The sequence below is a fragment of the Phyllostomus discolor genome, chromosome 4 (genome assembly GCF_004126475.2).
Source record: "Phyllostomus discolor isolate MPI-MPIP mPhyDis1 chromosome 4, mPhyDis1.pri.v3, whole genome shotgun sequence".
Taxonomy (NCBI): domain Eukaryota; kingdom Metazoa; phylum Chordata; class Mammalia; order Chiroptera; family Phyllostomidae; genus Phyllostomus; species Phyllostomus discolor.
In genome coordinates this window covers 14,622,359-14,641,766 of record NC_040906.2, presented here as the reverse complement: position 1 = coordinate 14,641,766, position 19,408 = coordinate 14,622,359, and the positions used below count along the sequence as shown (strand labels likewise).

At 60.5% G+C, this 19,408-nt stretch overlaps 2 protein-coding genes across 2 annotated transcripts in view; both read right to left on the bottom strand.

Moving 5' to 3' along the window:
- Positions 1-4,502: 4,502 nt before the first annotated feature.
- On the bottom strand, positions 4,503-8,305 carry CRYBA2 (crystallin beta A2). The gene is made up of 5 exons (XM_028510873.2): positions 8,223-8,305; positions 7,876-8,040; positions 6,496-6,637; positions 5,205-5,347; positions 4,503-4,709 (listed from the first exon to the last, which is right to left on the bottom strand). The coding sequence occupies exons 1-5, from the start codon at positions 8,288-8,290 to the stop codon at positions 4,562-4,564; spliced, it is 666 nt and encodes a 221-aa protein (XP_028366674.2). The 5' UTR covers positions 8,291-8,305; the 3' UTR covers positions 4,503-4,561.
- An 8,954-nt stretch (positions 8,306-17,259) lies between these two features.
- Positions 17,260-19,408, bottom strand: part of CFAP65 (cilia and flagella associated protein 65) — a 36,155-nt gene continuing 34,006 nt past the window's right edge. The window contains exons 31-33 of the mRNA XM_028510297.2: positions 18,784-19,338; positions 17,985-18,122; positions 17,260-17,863 (exon numbers count right to left, since the gene is read on the bottom strand). Coding sequence (XP_028366098.1) covers positions 17,743-17,863; positions 17,985-18,122; positions 18,784-19,338 — 814 coding nt within the window. The 3' untranslated portion in view covers positions 17,260-17,742. The remainder of the gene's footprint in view (positions 17,864-17,984; positions 18,123-18,783; positions 19,339-19,408) is intronic.

Below are 19,408 nucleotides of genomic sequence, written 5' to 3'. Positions count from 1 at the left end.
AGAAAGGGGGGACGCGTCAGGCTTTGCGCTCCGGGGTACCGATCCCCGCCCGAGGCGACCGTGGGTAATGGGAGATGAAGACAGCGCCAGGTCCAGCAGGGCCTGGCGGGAGGGGGCTGGCCGGGGGTGGCGGGGGTCCTGGAACGACGCTCCGAGCCACCAGGCAGCTTGGAACCCTCCGGCCCCCCGCGCGGGCAGGGGCCGCAATTTCCGTTTTAATTAAAGCGCTGTCGCCTCGGCCCCCGGGACCCCGCCCCCGCCCCCCTTATCGCCCCATCGCAATAAAGTCTCCAACACGCCGCGCAGCAGCCAAGCGCACCCGGCAGCCCCCCGCGCCCCGCAGCCGGGAGACGCGCGGGGGATGGGCCTGGGCCTCGCGCTCTGACAGGGGTCAGGAGCGCTTTTCTTTTCCGCCTCCCTGACTCTGGGCAAACATCGATGGGGCGGAGTGCCCGGCCCCACCTCGGACTCCCAAAGCCTTCTTCCCGACCGTTCGCACCCACCTCACCGCTCCACTCGCCTCCCCCTCCCTTCCCCCCCACCCCACCCCCACCCGGGTTCCCGTCTCCAGGCTGCGTTATCTGCATCTTCACTTTTAAATTTCCGCTTCCCTCCCTCTCTCCTGTCGCTGCGCTCCCGGGCCGGGCAGCGGTGGCTCCCTTTATCTGCGCAACCCCCTCCCGGGGCCTTCTCCCTCCCCCTCGTCTCCCACTCTCTGCTCTTCCCTGGAGACCTGATCTCCTTCCCTGTCCGCCTCTGGCTTTCACCCGGTCCCAGCCTGTCCAGGGTCCCCAGGCCTCTGGGCCAGCGCCGGGGAGTCTCCCCCACAACTTGGACTCGGTTGCCCTGCCTCCCCCTTTCTCGGTCTTGCCTTTTCCGATTTAGTCTCTCCTGCTCCCAGCTCCCCTCCCGCCTCCCCTCTCCTCCTCCGTCCTTTTTCTCACCTGCCTTCTCCTTTCCTCGCCCATCACCCCCCACCCACTAATTTGCAGCATAAAGTGAGCTCAGGACCCCCCTCCCACTTCCACCACGACGACTGCTCTCCCAGCCCTGCCTCCCCTGTCTTCCCAGCCCACCGTCCACCGCACAACTACTGCGGCCCGGGTGTCCCTGAACCAGGTGGGAATCCGCACCTTGCTCCTACGGGAGCAGAGGGGCTGACACAGGGTTGTGTACTGCACCAGGGCCCCAACCCGGGGGGAGTGGGGGCTGAAATCCACTCCAAAAATGGACAAAGATGCCGATTGTGTATTAGCAAAGCTGGTGCGATTCCCAGGTGGCTTGGAGTCTCTGAGTGCCTGTGGGTCTTCCTGACTCTGGGGAGGCTGCTAAGGGGGGATGCTGGCTGAAGACGGAGCTCTGGGCCAGCTCCCCGTGGCCGCTGGTGCTCTTGAGGTCTTTTTCCCCCATTGCCTGAGCCCAGGAGGTAAGGAGGCCTGGGACTCCAGGGCACGTGGAGTGGAGTGGAGTGGGCAGGTTTTCTGCATAATCCCTAGTCCTGGGGTGCCTGATTGAGGGTGGCTGGAAAGTCTAGCTCTCTGGGTTCTTGCTGTGACTGCTGGAGTGTTTGTCTTTATGGTGGAGGGTGCAAAGGTCCGGAGGAGCCAGGGCTGGAGCATGGGAAGCAGAAAAGAGAAGGAAGTGAGGAATCCCAAGGCCTCAGAAGGTCCTAAAGGGCCAAGGATGGGGGCTTCAGTGTGTGCATGTGAGAGCCGGTGGAGGCAAAGACGAGAGGTTGGGATGCTCCTTGGAGACCTGACTCACAGCTTCACAAGAGGGGAGGGCCTTGTGGGTGGGACGGAGGTGCCAGTGCCTCTTCTTCATGCCTTCTTGTCACTTCCCAAGACAGAAAACAAGGAGTAGGAAGGAGGGCAGACCTGGGAGAGAGGGGGGGGCGCCAAGGTTCAGCCACTCAAGGCGCTCAGCTGAAGGCTGAGGCAGGAAGGAGAGGCTCTCAGAGTGTGGGGTCTATCGGGCATCCCAGTTCTGAGCTGAAGGCTCAACCTCTCAGGCTCTCAGCCCTTGCCTCACTGAGGACTCAGGTACCAGAGGGGTGGGTGAGCTCCAGGGAGAGTTTAATGCTCCAGCGTGAATGGGTGGGGTGGAGGATGAGAGCTGTCCTCCAGCCGCACGGGTCTTGGCTGCACCAGTAAGCAATTGCCCTTCTCCATCCCCTTTGGTCTTTGGCTGAGTGCAGCCAAAGTACAGGTCCCAGGTAGGGGCTCTGCAGGTCCCGCAGGGTTCGGTAAACCAGTAGCCTGTCTGGAGTGGAAAGGCAAAACCACACAGGCCCAGCCTGGCCTCTGCCAGCCCCACCCCCCACCCCTTAGTTTCCAGTGTGGGGAGCGGAGTCAGACCCCTGGTCTGGCACAACAAAAGTTGTCCCAAATACTAGCTCCCTCAGCTCTCTGGTCATACAGTTGAGGACGCTGTTACCCAGGGACAGGCAGTGCCCTGTTCAGGGTCACACTGCCAGTTCCTGAAGCCTTGCTGGCTCTTCCCGGCAGCCACAGACCCTCGGGGGGGGGGGGGGGTAGCCCAGCCAGACTTCCCTTTGCCCATTGTCTGCCCCCCCCCCAACAGGGAGTGGGGAGATGGGCTGCTGGGCTCTGAGGCCAGTGTGTCTGGGTTCAACTCTGGGCCCCCCATTTCCCACTTTGTGACTTTTGGGAGAGTCACATAACTTGTCTACCTTAATCTCTTCGCTTGTAAAGTGGAGATTCTAGGAGCTACCATGCAGATTTTTTGGGTTTATGTAACGGATGCTGACTGCTCAGGATAAGACTCGGTATGTTTAGCTACTGTTATTGTTGCCATCCCCCAAGGAGACAGGGGCCTGTAACCTGGCAGGAACCCCAGGCACCTTTGGGGCCCCCAGAAGTTTGGAGCTTTGCTGAGGCCCAAGGCTGTAAGCCACAGCTCAGGTCGGCCCCCACTGAGCCTGGATTCAGGGTCAGGAGCCCTTGTCCAAGTCACTGATTAAGTGGCTGACCTTACTGAGACTTCTCCCTCTCAGAGGGGCTCCAGTGTCTTCCTTGGTGACACGGATGAAGCATGGATTGTTCCAGGACCATCCACTGTGATAGGGCCCACGAGCTGTAGACCCCACGCAGAGCTCTGTCCCTTGGTTTCCAGACCCACGGTGGGGAGCCGCCGGGACAGGAGGGCCCTAGTGGACTGCCCCGGGGCTCTCCCGTGACACCACAAGCATCCTCAGGGGTTTCTCGTTGAACCTTCACACCACCCCTGTGACATAGACAAGGCAAGCATCAGTAGCCCCAATTTCCAGGAGAGGGAACGGAGGCTCAGGGGTGCTATGGGATGGGGTCTGACTTGTGGTGTTCCCGCTTCTGGTTCAGGGCTCCTTGCGAGGGAAGCCGGTGCCTGAGCTTGCAGATAGGCCCAAGGGCGCTGCCAGGTTCAGGCCTGACTGTTCTCCAGCATCGCCTTGTCTCCCCTGGGCTGGGGCAGTGACCCGGGCTGCCCCTCCCCATGGATAGATCCACTAGGGCCTTGGAAACCCAAGGCTCCCTGAGGGACAGGATGAGAAGAGCTCCCAGGGCCTCAGAGGCCCCGCCAGTGTGGATCTGAGGGTAGCATTGACTGGGCGAAAGAGGAAGCTGGGAAGAAACTACACTGGTGACGGGGGCTCTGTGGGCTGCTGCCACACTCAGTCCCACTGTGTCTGTGGGCTTCCGCCACCTGCCCCAGGACCCAGGCTCGCCGTGCTCAGTGGCTAAGGTGTTGCCTTCCCAGCTCACTGGTTCTCCGAAGAGGAGGGAGAAAGAGGATAAAGAGCAGGTTGTTTGGAACAGTAGAGAGGACGGGTATGAAAATGCTTTGTAAATGCTGGAGCTCAAACCATGGGAGGGATCAAGGTCATTATCATTCAGACAAAGGGTCTGGAGGCTCTGCTCAGAGAGAGGAAGCCTCCCCCTTAGAAGGTCCTGGTAGACAGTGGAACTGCCCGCTAATTTCTCCTCTCACACTCTTGCTCTTCTATCAGGCAGAGCTTCTATGAGGCTAGGAAGGGGTGCAGGCTTCCCTAGCTGACGAGGGAGCTATGGGGACAAGGAAGACAGTTAGAGAGGAACCGGAGAGAGCTCCTGCACAGAGTTAAGGAGGCCCCGCCCTGCCTGACAGTGCCTGTCCGGGCGGGGGCAGTGGGGGAAGTGCAGGCTGAAATTCAGCTTTGAGCCCTGTTGTGGGGCTGTGTGCACCCCAGCCAGAGGGTGGCATTTGGCCGCAGCACCCTGGCCTAAGCCAGTGGGCATTTACCGAGGAGCGGTGTGGCACTAGTTGCAGTTAACAGGATGCCCACCGTTCTTACCAGCAGCTTCCTCTCAGCCCCATCACAATGTAGCCACACACCCCCTAAGCCAGTCTGCGCTCCATAATCAAGGGTCCTGGAGCCTGAACAGAGGGTCAGGTTGGCAGGGAAGGACCTCAGAAAGATGAGGATAAAAAGCACAAAGCAAGACACCGAAAAAGAGGCAAGAGGGGCAGGCAGCTTCAGGAGGCTTTATTGAGGGTCCTTAGGGAAGGTAGGGGGCCATGGGGATCATTGCTGGATTCGTCGAATGGACTGCAGCTGCCCGGTGTGGGCCTGCGTGCCAAACTCGCTGTAGGTGCGGAACTCCCCGCCGTGCCGGTCCCGCTCTAGTATGTACTGGTAGCCCCGGTAGCCTGGGTACTGGTAGGCCACCCACCTAGACCAGAGAGGGCAAAAGGCTGGTAAGTAGGCTCTGCCCCCACGCCCACCGATGTCCCCCATTAGTAGTTCTCCTTTCTCAGTTCCCAACCCCCAACCCCCAGCTCCAAAACCATTGCTTGTTTTCCCTACATAAATCTCCCCCTGCCCTTCACAGTGCCCCCATCTCCCTATCACCTTCCTCACCGGGTCTCCCCTTCCCATCCTCCGTTGTCCCCTCATCTAAGTTTTTAGTCCCTTCCAACGTCCCCTTATCGTTTCCCTATTCTCCTACAACCTGCCCCTCCCTCCAGACTGACTCCACCATCTTCCTTCCTCCCCCTTGCCTCCGAGTCTCCCGCCCCCTCACCACCTCACTTCCCTCCGTCCTCCAGTCTCCAACATCTCTCTGACTATGTCTTTTAGCATGCCCTGTCACCTTCTCTCACCCTCCTCCCTGGTCCTGTCACCCCTCTGTTCTTCTCCTCTCCCCTGTTCCAGTCCCCAGACTCACGCTCCAGAGCTGACTTTGAGGGAGCCCACATCCTTGCTGGCCCAACCCATGGAGGGCAGGGATGGGTAGTCATCACTGAGTTCAAACTTGCAGCCCTGGAAATTTTCCCCCTCAAACAGTATCACCCGGCTGTCACTGTGGTTCTGAGGCACAGAAAGGTAGGGGTCAAGCCCTCCAAAGAGGTGTTAATGGACACATTTTCAGCCCCCACTGCCCATCACAAATCATGCAGACACTTAGGCTCCACAAACACTCCTAGCATTTGCTCCATTAGCTTCCTAGCAACTGGGAAGCTGGGATGCGCAGAGATCCCCAACCTCCAAGGTCCCTTCTGTGGCTTTGAGTTGACGTGGCGAGACTGGAGGGGTGGGAGATCAAAAACCCTTCCAGGTTGGGGCTACACGGCATCTTGTGACAGTGACCTGTTTTTCATGAGGGAAATCAGAGGTCTTAAGAGAAATTTGGTCTATTAGCCAAGACAGTTTCCCTAAGGACCTTGTGAACTACCAGTCCCCTGCCCAGAACCCTGGGCAGCCTCTCACAGATAAGAGGTGCTGGGTGGCAGGGTCAGAACAGGTAGGCCGAGGCATCAGTGCTGGTTGGGCCTGGGCTTCCACAGCCTAGGTCCCCTCCTCTGAAGGCTCCTTGGCCTCCTGGGATGGAGAAGCTTGGCAGAATCAGTGCCTGCTCTCTTCCCCCCACCTCCCAGCCCCAGGCCCCCCCAGGACAGTTCCTAAGTCAGAACAAATAGGAAGTGAGATCCCCCCCTTTAGTGTATTTGATTTGTTACCCTTTCCCCACGACACACACACACACACACACACACAGACTGGCGCTACTAAGCCTTGATCCCTGGCCCAAGTTCCAGTCTCATCTTCATGCTGACCCTAGGGACCTGCGACAAGGGTCACTTTGCCCCTCTGAGCCTCATTTTCACACGTGCATGAGGCTAAGAGCAGCCACCCAGACCTCACAGGGCTGTACATGGACAGAGGCACCTACATTCTTTAGATGTCTCATGGTTGCCCACAACTAGACGGGAGGAAGGAACCCCATGCTGCTCTGGACAAGCGTGGCCTCGGCACTGTCCGTGGTGCTGATCTCCAGGGCCTGGCTGAGGCCCACAATCCCAGTTTACGGAGAGAGCCCTCTGGTTCTGGGAAGTAACGCCACTGCCGCCCACCGAGGAGTTGTGCTTACACATCAGCATAGAGTGAGTGGATGGGCTCTCGGAGCAGCCGTGGTGGGAGCAGGGCTAGGGGGCGGAAGAGGGGGGCAGGGCTGTGCTCACCGCACAGAGCACTGGCCGGAAGGAGAGCAGCTGGTCGCTGTGGTGGCCGCCGCTGCCGCTCCAGGCGCTCCAGCGAGGGTAGTCACCCTTCTCCAGAATGAACTGCTGTCCCTGGAAATCAGGGTACTCGTAGGCCACCCAACTGGGGAAAGACAAGGGATGCTGGGAGGCATCGGCCCCAGTGGCACTGCTCCCCCCCTCCCCCTTCCTTGCTGTGACCGAAAATATTGTGAAACCAATCTTTTCCTCTAACTCCAGATCCTTTCTTTTTTTTTTTAGTTCTGTTTTTTCATTTTTATTTATTTTTAAAAAATATTTTACTGATTATGCTATTACAGCTGTCCCATTACCCCCTCCATCCCCCTCCACCCTGCACACCCTCCCCCACCCACATTCCCCCTCCTTTAGTTCATGTCCATGTGTCATAAGTTCTTTACCTTCTACATTTCCCATACTATCCTTGCCTTCCCCCTGTCTATTTTCTACCTACCATCTATGCTACTTATTCTCCATATCTTTCCCCCTCTCTCCTCCCACTCCCCTGTTGCTATCCCTCCATGTGATCTCCTTTCTGTGGTTATGTTTCTGTTCTAGTTGTTTGCTTAATTTCTTTTTGTTTTTGTTTTAGGTGTGGTTTAACAACCACACACTTAAGTGTGAGTTTAACACACCTAAGTGTGAGTTTGCTGTCATTTTACCCAGATCCTTTCCTGACACACCCACTGCACGGCAAAACCAGCCCTCTAGAGGCTAAAGACCCCACACAGGCAGGCTGCTGTCCAGGGATCGAAGAATCCAGGCTTCCAGCTCAGGTTGGACAGAATTTCTAGTCCTACGAAGATCACCCCACCAAGCCCTTCTCTGCCAAGAATTTAGATGCCTGAAAAGTAGGTGTAGGAACGCCCCCGGCCTCATGCCAACCTGTGGTGACAACAGTTCTTCTGGGGGCCTGGAGCTCTAGGAGACCAGCGTGGGGCCAGTGGAAGAGATTTGGCTTTTTTTTTTTTTTTTTTCTGAAGCGCAGAGCCGTCTAACTTTTACAGAGAAAAACTTTGGAGAGGACATTACACGGGGAACCCTTTCAGGATTCAAGCTGGTCCCACAGCTCTCCTGTCCCTTCGCACAAAGGGTCGCTTTCCACCTGGGTCCTTTTAGCCACACAAGGATACACCCTTTCTTACGATTTGTGTAGCGTTGGCAGGGATTTTGGGGGAGGCCAAAGGGTCTCCTGTGTTAGTAGGCCTCTATCAGGAAGGGCTGAGACCAGGAAACGGAGGGCTGAGAGATGAGGCCCCAGGTCTGGAGCTAGGGGAGCCCAGAACCCCCCAACCCAGCCCAGCCCAGCGCAGCCCAGCCCAGCCTCGTCCGGGCGATCCTTACGCGCCGTTTTCCACCTTGACGGAGCGCACCCTGCGCAGGCCTCCGCGCTCGCAGACGTTGGCGCAGTCGCTCAGCAGCCGGCAGCGGCGGCCCTGGAAGTCCTCCTCGTCCCAGAGGGTGAGGCAGGCGGGCGCCGGTCCCGGCGCGGGGGCGCTGCTCATGCCGCTGAGGCAGGAAGGACAGGACCGAGTGCTCAGCTGCCGGCGAGCACCGTCCCCCGCCCAGGCCCGCCCAACCCGGGCTGTGGGTGAAGGACCCGGGGCCGGACCTGGGCTGGCTTGGGCCCGGGTTGCCAGTGGCCCTCCCTCATCTGGCCCTCCCCCGCCCTGAAAGGCCTTGCCCCGCACCTGGTCTTCTCCGGGTAGTTGAGCGCGGTCCAGACGAAAACGCAGAGGTTGCGCGCGGGGCCGGACATGCGGGGCTTTATACCCGGCCTCGCCTCTCTCCCCGCACCCTCGCCCGCCGGGGTGGGGAGAGCTGAGTCAGCGGGCTGGCTGCGGTCAGCTCTCGAGTGTCCCCGGGGGAGCCGGGCCTTCCCCCACCCCCGCAGCCGCCGGCGACCACAATGGAAAGTGCTGAGGCGCACGTCCCCGCGCCCGCGGCAGCCAAGGCTGACTCCGCTCTTTCTTTTCTGCGGGCCAGAGCCGGGCGAGGCCACCCGACCTCGACCTCGGGGCCGAACGCGGCCTCGCTGACCCAGAGCCTCTACCCCGCGGTCCCCGCTAAAGCCGCGCCTTCGGGACTCTGGGCAGGCAGTTCTTCCCAGTGTCCAAACCCCACCTCTTCGCTCCGAGGTCGCTAGAGCACCCCGCAAGCGAGGTGCTTCGTCATACTCCTCAGTTCCCTCTTCCCTGGAGGGCCGGCCCAACGCAGTCCCTTTCCTCCCGCACTGGAGTTCCCAGACCCCGCGCTGCGTTCCCGGAGTTTCCTGGAGCTGGGGGGTGGAGGGGGGCGCAAGGTGGCGCAGAGCGCTGGCGAGTTGAACCTCCCAAGGGAGGGCGCGGATTACAAAGCACCTGGGATAACAGGAGCCTAGGAGGTGGCTCTCTAGTTGTTGGGAAGAACGATTCAACCCTAACCTCGAGGCTGCCGGCCGCCAGGCAGCGCTCAGGGGCTGGGGGCCCACGCCGGAAGTCCACCTGAAAGCTAGCAGCTGATTACCGAGCCGCCTAGTTCAGGCCAGGGGTTCTGCTTGGAGTTTTTTTGTGGGTGAGCTCAGCTAATTCTCCGGCCGAACCCACGAGGTAGGCGCTGTTATTGCCCTGCGTTTCACAGGAGAAGCGGCGGCTTAGACAGGTCCCGAGGAACGTGGTGGAAGAGGTGGACCCGCTGCGGGGTGGCTCAGCTGAGATGCGAACCTGGGTTTCTGTTCTGACTGTAGGTTCTAGGCCCTTGCCCCCAACCCACAGGCTCCGTGTGGTGGGGGAAGAGAGGGGAGAAGGGCAGAAGAAAGGGAAGGGAAAGGCTTGGGGCCCCAGCAGAGGCCCCAGGGAAGACACTTCCTCACGACTTGCAGCAGAATTTCCAACCTCTAACCACACAGCTGTCAGACGCAAACTCGACTGGCAAAATTGTGAGTTTTTCTTAGTGGGGGAGGCATTCCAGCGGAAGTGGAGGGGTGGGTGACCAGGGAACTAGTATTTTTGGTTCCCACGAGCCAACTGCTGTCCTTGGAGGCTCAACAACAGCTCCATGAGGTAGGCTTGGGTAGACAGGTGTGGAAACTGAGGCCCAAGGAGGTGAAGGCCTTGCCCACACTGACAGAGCTAGTCAGTGTCAGAGCCAGATGAGAATTCAGACCTTCTGACTCCACAGCCACTGCCGGTCACCCAACCTCCTGTGAGGACAGGGGCTCACAGACCGGATGCGGCTGCCCCCTACCCTGCTCCCTGAGTCTAGCCTCACTGGCCTACCCTTTCTCCCACTGCCAAGTTCGTTCCCACCTCAGAGCCTTTGTGTGTGCTGTTCCCATGGCCCAGAGTGTCTCAGTGACAAGATCTTGGCAAGACTGGCCCCTCTGTTACCTGCTGGTGGCTCTGTTCCTGACATTTAGTGTCCACCGTGTCACCCTGTTTTCTTTATAGCATTTACACTCTGTAAACTTGCCTTTTTCATCTTTGGTTTATGGGCGTTTGTGGGTGTGCAGAATATTTGCTTTTATACTAGATGGAAGTTCCGTTTAAGCAGGCTGTGTCAGTTTGTTATCTTCAGATCTCGGCACGGTGCTGGCCTCATAGTAGGCCCTCGGTAAAACTTGAATGAGTGGGCAAACAAGGTGGGTCAAAGGTCCATGGGGGAACGGGTGAGGGGGAATTCTACAATGAGTGCAGGGGCAAAGATCTGCCCACCGTAGTCATGTCTCCACCCTGGAGTTCTGGGCAGCCAAAGTCTCCTTGGGTCTCTCTTTTCACTGGTGGAAAATTGCCCTAGACCATGGGGAGTGAAGTCTAAGTTAGGAGGAGTTAACCACAGCCAGGTTTGACTGGGGATGGGTCAAAACCATGCCCCGCCCCTGATTCCTTTCCCTAGAGGAGGCTTGGAGAGACATAAATAGGCCATAATTTCCCCAACACCATAAAGAGGAAATACAAACTACGGAGGAAGGCAAGCGCCAATCCTGGACTCTGTATCTGGTCCCTGACTTTGGGTTCCCAAGCTCGGACTATGGCAGTGGTGGGAGGTGAGAAGCCCAATTTCGCCTTCCCTCCCTCCTGCTTTCCTCCCGCATCTCCATCGGACGAGTCTGGAGTCGGCCACCAGGAGGCGCGGGCTGGCCGCTCTGGGTGGAAAGCTGAGGCCGCTGGGCCGCGGAAAGAGGCAGCTGGTGGTGGGGCCGAAGTCGGGAGGGGTGGCGAGCGCGGGTGGGTGGCGATTGCGTCAGGCTGTGCGTCTGCGCTGGTCCGTGACGCAGGCGCCGGGTGTCAGATCCCAGGCTGTGGGGAGTCTGTCGGGCTGGACGCTGTGTTTATAGGAGCTGGGGCCTCGAGTCTCAGCTCCTGAGCTCAGGGCAAGCTCCTGAGGTTGGGGCTCCATCTGGGAGGGTTGTTTCCAGTCCAGGTGTTGGTTGGTCGGAAGACTGTTTTCCGCAGGTGTGTGTGTGTGTGTGTGTGTGTGTGTGTGTGTGTGTGTTCAAAGGCTTGGGGCACTTGGTGGGAGTAGTGCAGTGGAGATCCAAGTTAGAAATAAGAGTCCAGCTGGGATTTGGTGGAAACCCTGTGTGTGAGCCTGGCCACTGCCCTCTACCCCAGCCCCCCCTTACCAGGGAAACGGTATAGGCACCGCTGCCCCAGTCCTTCGATCTGTGGCTTTTGGTTCTCGCTGTCTGCACACCCACCACACTGCCAGCAGCCAGTTGCCCTGAAGACCTTTAGATTTCTCCCAGGGTCTTCCCATCCCCCTTGATGCCCCTGGCTCTGGACCTCAAAGTCACAGGAGAAAGGAAAGAATGAACCTCTGAGAGGAAGGGGCAAGGAAGGGGCTGTGGGGGGCCCTGCCTGGTGTGCCAGAATGGGGCTCCGGGCTTCTGCCCCTTTAGCCCCGCTAGGCTGGTCTGCTGCAGTCTTCCTGCCTCCCTCCACCCCACACGCTCCTAGCCCCTCCCACCCCCAGCAGCTGGCCCTGTTTGTTTTCCCAGATCGGTTGTGCTCACAGCTTCCTGAAGGGTGGATGCACAGGTGGCTTTGTTTGCAAGCTCAGCACCCTCACTGCTACCTCCTCCACACCCACAGCCTTGGCCTTGAGGCGTGCAGAGGGGGAGTTCGGTAGACAGACAGACAGACAAACAAACAAAAACAGTGTCCCCAGATCTACACCTCCAAAGGACATCAAGCTCTCGTAGGGATCTCGTTGCCCTCAGAGAGCCCCGCCACGCCCCGTCCAGTTCTCCGTCTCCTACAGGGACATTGGGTTCCACAGAGAAATCCTCGCGGCCACTCCCCTCCCCACAGTTCTACCCAAACACCCATCTCCTCTCACACCCCAGGGAGAAACCCTCAGACCCAGTTTTGTTTCCCAGTATAGATCTGGCTCATACCCCCATCCCATAGGGGGGCATGTGGATCCAACAAAGAAACCCTCACACACAACCCTGGGCTCTTGCCCAGGTCCCTGGGTCCCCGTCCCAGGTAAAGGCCCTCCTTCTCAGTACCATTGGGTAGGCAGCTGAGAGTCCCTGCTGGCCCGTGTCCTCTCAAGTCAGCCTGCTCCCACCCCTCACCCCTCATTTCACTGGGAAATCAGCCAGGGATCTGGTGGCTGGAGATGCAAATTCTGTGAATAGTGCCCTCCTGCACCCTGGTACCATCACCAGCCCCTCCTCCGCTGCCCTGCTCCTCGACTCCCTGCCCCCACCCCAGGTCTGCAGCCAGGGACAGGCAGATGAGCACTTTCCCTGGGGCTCCCAGGTCTGGTCTCCTGGGAGACAGAGATAATGAGTGAGAGACCAGCTCCGCTCAGGCGGGGTCCAACAGCGGCCCCCAAGAGGTGGATCTGGGGAGCCCCACCCACACAGACCCATTGTCTTGTCCCCCGCTGTAAACACAGCCCCTTGGTGGGGATGGAGAGCTGGCCACCATCCAGAGAGACGGGCAGCAGTGTTCACCGCCACCCACGCCCCCAGACACAAAGCCACAGGGCTGGGACAGGGCAACAGGGAGAAGGCACACGCATACACACGTTCACACCGTACAGGCACATAGTCCCACATGCATCACACGTGAACAGTCTCCTAGGATGTAATAGACACCTCAAAGTCACACTCATTGATGGGCTGACATTTGTTCACTCATTTCTCAAATATTTAATACGATGTACTTACTACGTGCCAGGCAGTGTGCTGGGTGTTGGAATCACACACGAGTGTGCACTTTCACAGGCATGCACCCCGCTTCACAGTCACCTAAAGAAGACCGTCCCGGTCACCCACCCACCATCATACAGACACGGGAGAATGGGCTCTGGAGTCACACTGCTGCATGGGTTCAAATCCAAGCTCCACTGCTTGCACTCTATATCTGTTTTTCCCCCTGTAACATAGGAATAATAGTCTTAAAAACCGGTGTGAAGACTTTAATGCATGTAAAACATAGCCTGTTGTATGCACCCAATAAATGTTAGCTGCTACTCTTGTGGTTGTGGTTGTCACCGGGTTTGCTGCAGGGTCCTGCCCACCCCTCGGGGCAGGGAAGGGCTGGGGTTGGGGGGCGGAGTCAGGGCAGCAAGCCGAACTCCGGAACCTGCAGCCCCCTTCCCACATGTGCTTGTGGAAGTCAGCCTAGTGCTCAGCACCAGGAGCCTTCCCACCCCACCCCTTTGCGGCCACTGTGCTCTGGATCTCAGTCTGGGACGGTCAGAGCGAGTATCTGGACCCTTTGTTCTTGTTCAGGCCGCTGTTCTCCCAAGAAGAGGGCTTGGGAGTGGGAGTGAGGTCTGACTTCTAGTCCCTGCGCTTTTCCCGGTTGTACCTGTGGTCCTGGGCGGGTCACGCCCCCTTTTGCGGCCTCAGTTTTCTGCCAGTAAACACAGCTAACTGCTGATCCTGGAGGGGCCTCCCACCCCTGACTTCTGTGACTCTGTGATGCCTCAGGAAGTTTCCCTCCCCTCTCCACCCAGCCCCCCTACCCCCACCCCAAGGTCTAGCCAGAGTGAGGGGGCAGAGTTGCCTGCTGTCGCCATGGGGACTAATCTCCAAGAAGGTCAGTGAGCCTCTGGTTCTGCCTTGGCTGGATGGGGATTAGCACCTGGGTGTGAGCCACCCCCCCCCCCATGCCTTCATGTCCAAGTTCCCCGACTCTCTTATAGACCCCAGGCAGCCCCCGCAATCAGAGGCTGCAAGGCAGGGCCAGAATCAGCAGGTGGATAGTGGGGGCAGGGCAGCTGTGGCTGAGAGAGAGAAAGGGGGAGAGGTGGCGCCAGACTATGCCCATGTCCACTCGTGGCCTGAGTCCTGCCCCTCTGCCTTCTGCTTCTTAATGGGGAGAGTCTGGTCTCCCAAGATGGGGGAGTCACTCCCTCCTCCAGCCCTGGCTGTCCCATTTGTAGCCCACATAGAAGCCACCTCTTTCTCCCCTGTGGGGGGCAAGTCCCTCCTATTAATGTGGGGTGGGGTGGAGGCCCTTTCCACCACACTTCCACCTTCTTCTATACACACTGTTTCTCCCATCTCTGGTGACCTGACCTCTGGCCCTCCACCTTTCAACCCATGTCTCTGAAGCGCACATCTTTGGTTATGTCACACTGTCTCCGTCCCTCTTCTCCGGTTTCTCTCAGGAGGTCTCTGCCTCCGCCTGGGGTCTCTCTCTAGCTCTTGCTTTCGCTGTGTGTGTGTGTGTGTGTGTGTGTGTGTAGGGGGAGAGGGAGGTGTTCTGCAGCCTCCCTGGGCCTTGACATTTCCCTGTGGTTCTCACAGGCCTCTGGGCTGCATCCCCCGTCTGTGCTTCTCATCCGTCTCCCCAGTCCCACTTCCAGTCAGCTGCTTCCCAGCCTCACCGTTCTCCGAGCTGGGCTCCCTTTCTGCTGTCCTCCACGCCCTGCTCCCTCCCCCGCCCAGGGTGCTGACAGGGATGACAGGAAGCAGGCTCTGGCTGGGAGCTGGACGGGCAAGGGGGGAGGGGGCCCACTCGAACACCAGCTGCTGAGCACCCCCTCACCCAGCCCTGCACCTGCAGGCCTGCCTGGCGCCTGGAGGCTCCGCCCCTGGCCAGGCAGGGGAGGAGGGACCTGGACGGGAGGCCAGATCCCCGGCCAGGGCCAGGAAATGTGGGTCTTGGGGATTGTGTGGGGTGGGGGAAGAGGTCCATGGAAACTAGGCTCTGGCAGGCAAGGGGCAGTAGCGCTCCTTCCGTCACAAGGGCAGACTCCAGGCAGCTGGTGGCCTCATTTTCTCAACAACCCCCCAAAGGACTCCTGCCTGTATATGTGTCTTCGGGGGTCATTACAGGGGGACACCTTTGGTGTGTGGCCCCAGGATCTCTAATCCCAGCCGTGGGGTGGGGGAGGGGGAGATCCAGACCCCTTCTATGACTGAGGGACTGGAGAGGAAGCCTTCCAAGCCACAGGGTGAGCATGCCAGTCGGGCCGGGCCCCTGACAAGCATGTCATTCAGTGCCAGGCAAGGATTAGAGGGCTGGGCCCAGGACAGAAGCCTGGCCAGGGAGGCCAGGGCTGGGGACTGTGTGCACACCCCCTGGGACCCAGGCTCCCTGCCCATGGCTCCTCCCCACAGACTCTGCCTACGGTGCTCCCTCTCCCCAGACATACCCGGGTCCGTCAGAGCCACCTCGTCCCACCCCCTTCCTTTCGCTGCCACAGGGACTCAGCAGATCCCATAGGGCCTGAGGGTGGTCAGGTCAGGGGTGGCAGTGGGTTGGGTGGGGGATGGTGGAGGGGACCAGCTAGCACCTCCAGCCACATCCCGACTGGAGCAGGAAGTGACTCCTGACCCCTATTCTCATCTCCCTGGGGGCTGCCTGCACCGGGGCGTGTGGGGGTCCAGTCCCTGCCCACGATGCTTTTTCACTCGAAGGGGGGAACTGGTGCTCCTCATTGCTATCCAAGGAGCCTTCATTCCACCCCCGACCTACAGCCAGCCCCTCCAACGAGGCGTCACTGTCAGTTCTGGGAGGGAGAACGGGGCGCACCTGGAGTCACGGGGCAGGCTCAGCTGGGGCTCAGACGGACCCCGGGCCCCACGTGGAACCCTTGGTCCTAGGCTCTCCAGGCAGGAGGTAGGGGTCTGAGCCATCTCCGTCCCCTCCTCCATGTCAGTCCTGAGCGCTTCCAGTCCCGGGAAAGGGTGGGAGGTCTGTCCCAGGTCTGGGCTGCAGCTAATGACCTGTGGACCCCCAGGTAGGCTGAGAGCTGCATAGATCCCACCCCACTCTGAGAGGAGAGGCCTTGGGATTTTGAAGTTTGGGGAAGGCAGCAAGCTGCTGCATCTGGAGACTCCCTCCGGTGAGGCCAGGGGGTCCTGCGTTGGTCCTTCCCAGTCTGTCTGCCTCTGCCGCGGGAAGACCAAGAGGGTCAGGGAGATGGCAGGGAAGGCGCCCTCAGGCCGACAGCTCCGTAGTTGCGGGAGGAGGGACTGCGTCTCCGCCCCCGCCCCTCATGCTCGGCGCCCACCCCGCCCAGGTTCTCCACACCTCACCGCTGGCTCCCACCCCTTTGCGGGCCTCCAGCCGCCCGGCTCAAATACACTTCTAGAAGCCCAGAAGCCAGGATACTAAGGCTGGAGAGGTCCTCGCCCGAGGCCAGACCAACCTCCTCATTGTGCCAATGGACAGAGTCGGGCCAGAAACCGGGTTTCCGCCTCGGAAGGGCTCCCGTCCCGGGCCATAGCCCCCTGTGCCACCCGGCGGAGCCTGCTCCGCTGCCCGCATTATCCCCACGGAGTCCGGCAGCCCAGGAGTGGCGTGCCAGGGCGGGGCCGGGTGGGAGCTGGATCTCCCCTGGGAGCGGCGCGCCACCTCTCCGACCCTTATGGCGGCGGCGGCGGCAGGTGCTTGCGTGGCGATCGGGCTGGGCCCCCGGGCGGGCGCTGAGAAGCCGCCCCCGCCTCACGCGAGCCGAACGAACAAAACGCTCAGGTCCGGTTTGTGCGAGGGGCTCGTCGCGGGGCGGGAGCGGAGGGCCCGGGGCCTGGCTGTGGCCCTTGGTGATCTCTTGGTCGCGGTCCTGTGCGAGCTCGCCTGCGCGCGTCTGCGGCTGACACGTCGGCGGCCGGGGCGGCCACCACAGGTGCGCACCTGGCCTGCCCCTCCCTTCCTGGCCACCCTCCGCCCGATCCGGCCCCTGCTTGGCTCGGTCCCCAGCGCACGCCTCGGAGCCTGTGCCAAAGCCCGGGCTCAGCGCGCTCTTATACGGGCCGTTCAGTCCCCGCCCCTAGGCACACAGACACACAGGCACACTCACACCTGTCCGGGCGCCCGTTTGCTCGGGGCAAATATTGACTCAGAGGAGGCGGAGCGCCCCCAACCCCCTCCCCGCCCCTACCGGGGGCTCTGGGGCCAGAACTCTTCCGAGGCCTTGGCGGCAGGGGTGTGTTGGGGGTGGGCGGGGGAGGACCTGGGCGCCTCTGGAACAACACCAGATGTCACTTTTCCACCCACCTGCCTCTGGTGGGGGTGGGAGGGGGGATGGGAGGAGCCGAAGAGCGGAGGACTCAGGCTGCCTGGCGGAGGTTAGGGGGAGCCCGAGGTGGGTGTCCTCGGGAAGGCGGGACCCCCCCACCCCTGTCCCGAGTCTGGAGATTCAGAACCAAGATGGGAGTCCCTCGTAGAGATCGTGGCCCGCTGTCCTTAGGTGACCTGACCCTTGTCCCAGCGTCTAGGTCTTGGCCCTCCGTGACGTGCCTCGCTTTCCCTTTCTTTCCAGTCTCTTAGCGGAGCCCCAGGAACCCTGCAGCTGCTGAAAAAAGGCGGAGGGTGGAGCGGCCAAGCCTCGGAGCAGGGGTGGCAGAAGGGGGACATGGAAAGGGCCGTCCCTTATCCCGCCGCCACCTGCTGCACGGACCAGACCTGGCGTTCGGTTCCTGTCCACTAGGCGACACTCGGGCCAAAGCCAGCCAGGGTCCGCCCGAAGCGCCCTCCCCTGGCCTGACCAGGTCAAGCGCCCAGTGGCCGGCCGCGAGAGCCCTCGCCTAGCCTAGCCTCCGTGCGGAGTGGAGAAGCACAAGCGCCCAGCCCCTGAATCTCCAATGAGTGGCGGCGGTCCTCGCCGGCCGCTTCCACCATCTGCCCCCCTCAGAGGACACGTCGCAAGTTGCTCCCGCGTCGGGGAAATAAAGTCAAGGCAGGTAGATATATTAAAAAGGTTAGATGCTTTACTGGTGGGACGGTGGAGAGGAGACCCGGCAGGACCTGGGGAAGCGAGTCAGAGGGGCTGGGCCTTGGCGTCCTCGTAGACCCGGGAGGGGGCGGTGCCACCAGCCACGGCGCCACAGCTTGCTGTGGCTGTGAGGGGAGGTGTGGGCAGCAGGTCTGGGGTCGCAACCCTGGAAGATATAAAGCGCCAGGTAGGGGTGGGGCGAGGCTTCAGGACAAGACTGCCCGCCCCTGCCACCGCTCAGGTCCCTCCGGTGCCGTCCACGCGGCCGCTGGCACGGGTGGCCTCACCTGGAACCGCTGAACGGAGGCAGGGTGATGACGCGCGGCCGCGACGTGAGCACCACCTCCCCTCGGCTCGCCTCCACCAGGATGTTCTGGATCATGTTCTCCAGCAGCGCCTCCTGCAGGCTGGCGAAAGCCGGGAGCCTGCCGGGGACCAGGGCGCGGGTGTCAGCGCGGACACCTGGGCACCGCCCCCCTCTCCGCGGGCCTCCTCCGTGCTGAGCCGTGTGCCGTGCACCCTACGTGGATTCTCATTCAACTCCCCACCCGCCCAACACTAGCAGGCATCCTCGCTCCAGCTTTATAGACACTCAGGACCCCCGAGGTGCCAGATGTCACACAGCTGGTACAGTGGTGGAATTCAAACCCAGGCAACTGTGATCCCCAACTCAGGGGGAAAGGCATCCAGCAATGGCAGCGCGCGAGAGATGGGGTGGGGCCTAGGGAATCCCAGCCCGGACAGAAGGCCACCCCAGAGCAGCCCCAGGGAAAGGTGGTACAAGACCACGTGGTATTTCTCTCCTGGTTCTAGAAACCCACTTCAGAGAACTTGAAGACCCTAACTACCCTCCCTGAAGTGGGGTGGTGTTGAATGTGAGCAGCCCGGTCTTGGGGGAAAAAAATAAAGTTCAGATCACCCATTCCGTGAATACTCCCACACAGGCCTTACAGCCCTCACTGATGTCAGTGAACACTGAGTGGGGAGGGGCGCACACAATGGAGGCTGCCCCAGGGTGCCACTGCCTCGAGGGCTCCTCCCGCACACCGCCCCCCTTCAAGCCCTCGCCGGGGTCCGGCCGCTCACCGGCTAATGGCCTCCTTCTCATCCTTCTCCTGCTCCTCCTTCATGATGACCTTCAGCTGCTGCTGCCACCGCCAGTTCAGGGACTCCTGGGGCAGAGACTGCTGCATGGACTCAATGCGTGTCCAGACCAGCTTCTCCTTCCTCTCTTCCATATCCTCCTCCTCCTCCTCCTTCTCCTCCAGCTCCTCCTTGCCCGCCTCCTCCTCCTCTTTCGCCTCCTCTTCTTCCTCTTCCTCCTCGACTGTCTCCTCCTCCTCTTTCACCTCCTCTTCCTCCTCCTCTTCCTCTTCCACCTCCTCCTCTTCCTCTTCGCCCCTCTCTATCTCTTCCTCCCCTTCTCGCCTCCGCAGCCTCCGCCTGTCCTCCTGCTGCTCCTTGTCTCCCCTGCCCTCCCAGCTGTCGAAGGACAGAAACAGGTCTGGGGCTATGTGCAGGCTTCTGCTCAGGGCCGTGGGCCTGGCTGACCGCTCATTCCAGAACTGGCAAAAGTAAGGAATCTGCTCCACCAGGCTTTGGCCCACGGCCTCGTGGAAGGTCTTGTCTTCCAGCAGGCCCCTGGGGGGCAGGGAGGAAAAGAAGGTTCTTGCTGAGAGGACTTGCAGCCCCCCCCCCGTGAGGCTCTGGT

What these genes read in the sequence shown, in the direction of transcription:
- CRYBA2 (XM_028510873.2), bottom strand. Translation starts at nt 8,290, where the DNA reads ATGTCCGGCCCCGCGCGCAACCTCTGCGTTTTCGTCTGGACCGCGCTC. An exon ending in AACTACCCGGAGAAGACCAG is followed by an intron (nt 8,041 to 8,222) that starts GTGCGGGGCAAG and finishes TTCCTGCCTCAG; the next exon opens with CGGCATGAGCAGCGCCCCCG. An exon ending in TCCGGCCAGTGCTCTGTGCG is followed by an intron (nt 5,348 to 6,495) that starts GTGAGCACAGCC and finishes TCTGTGCCTCAG; the next exon opens with AACCACAGTGACAGCCGGGT.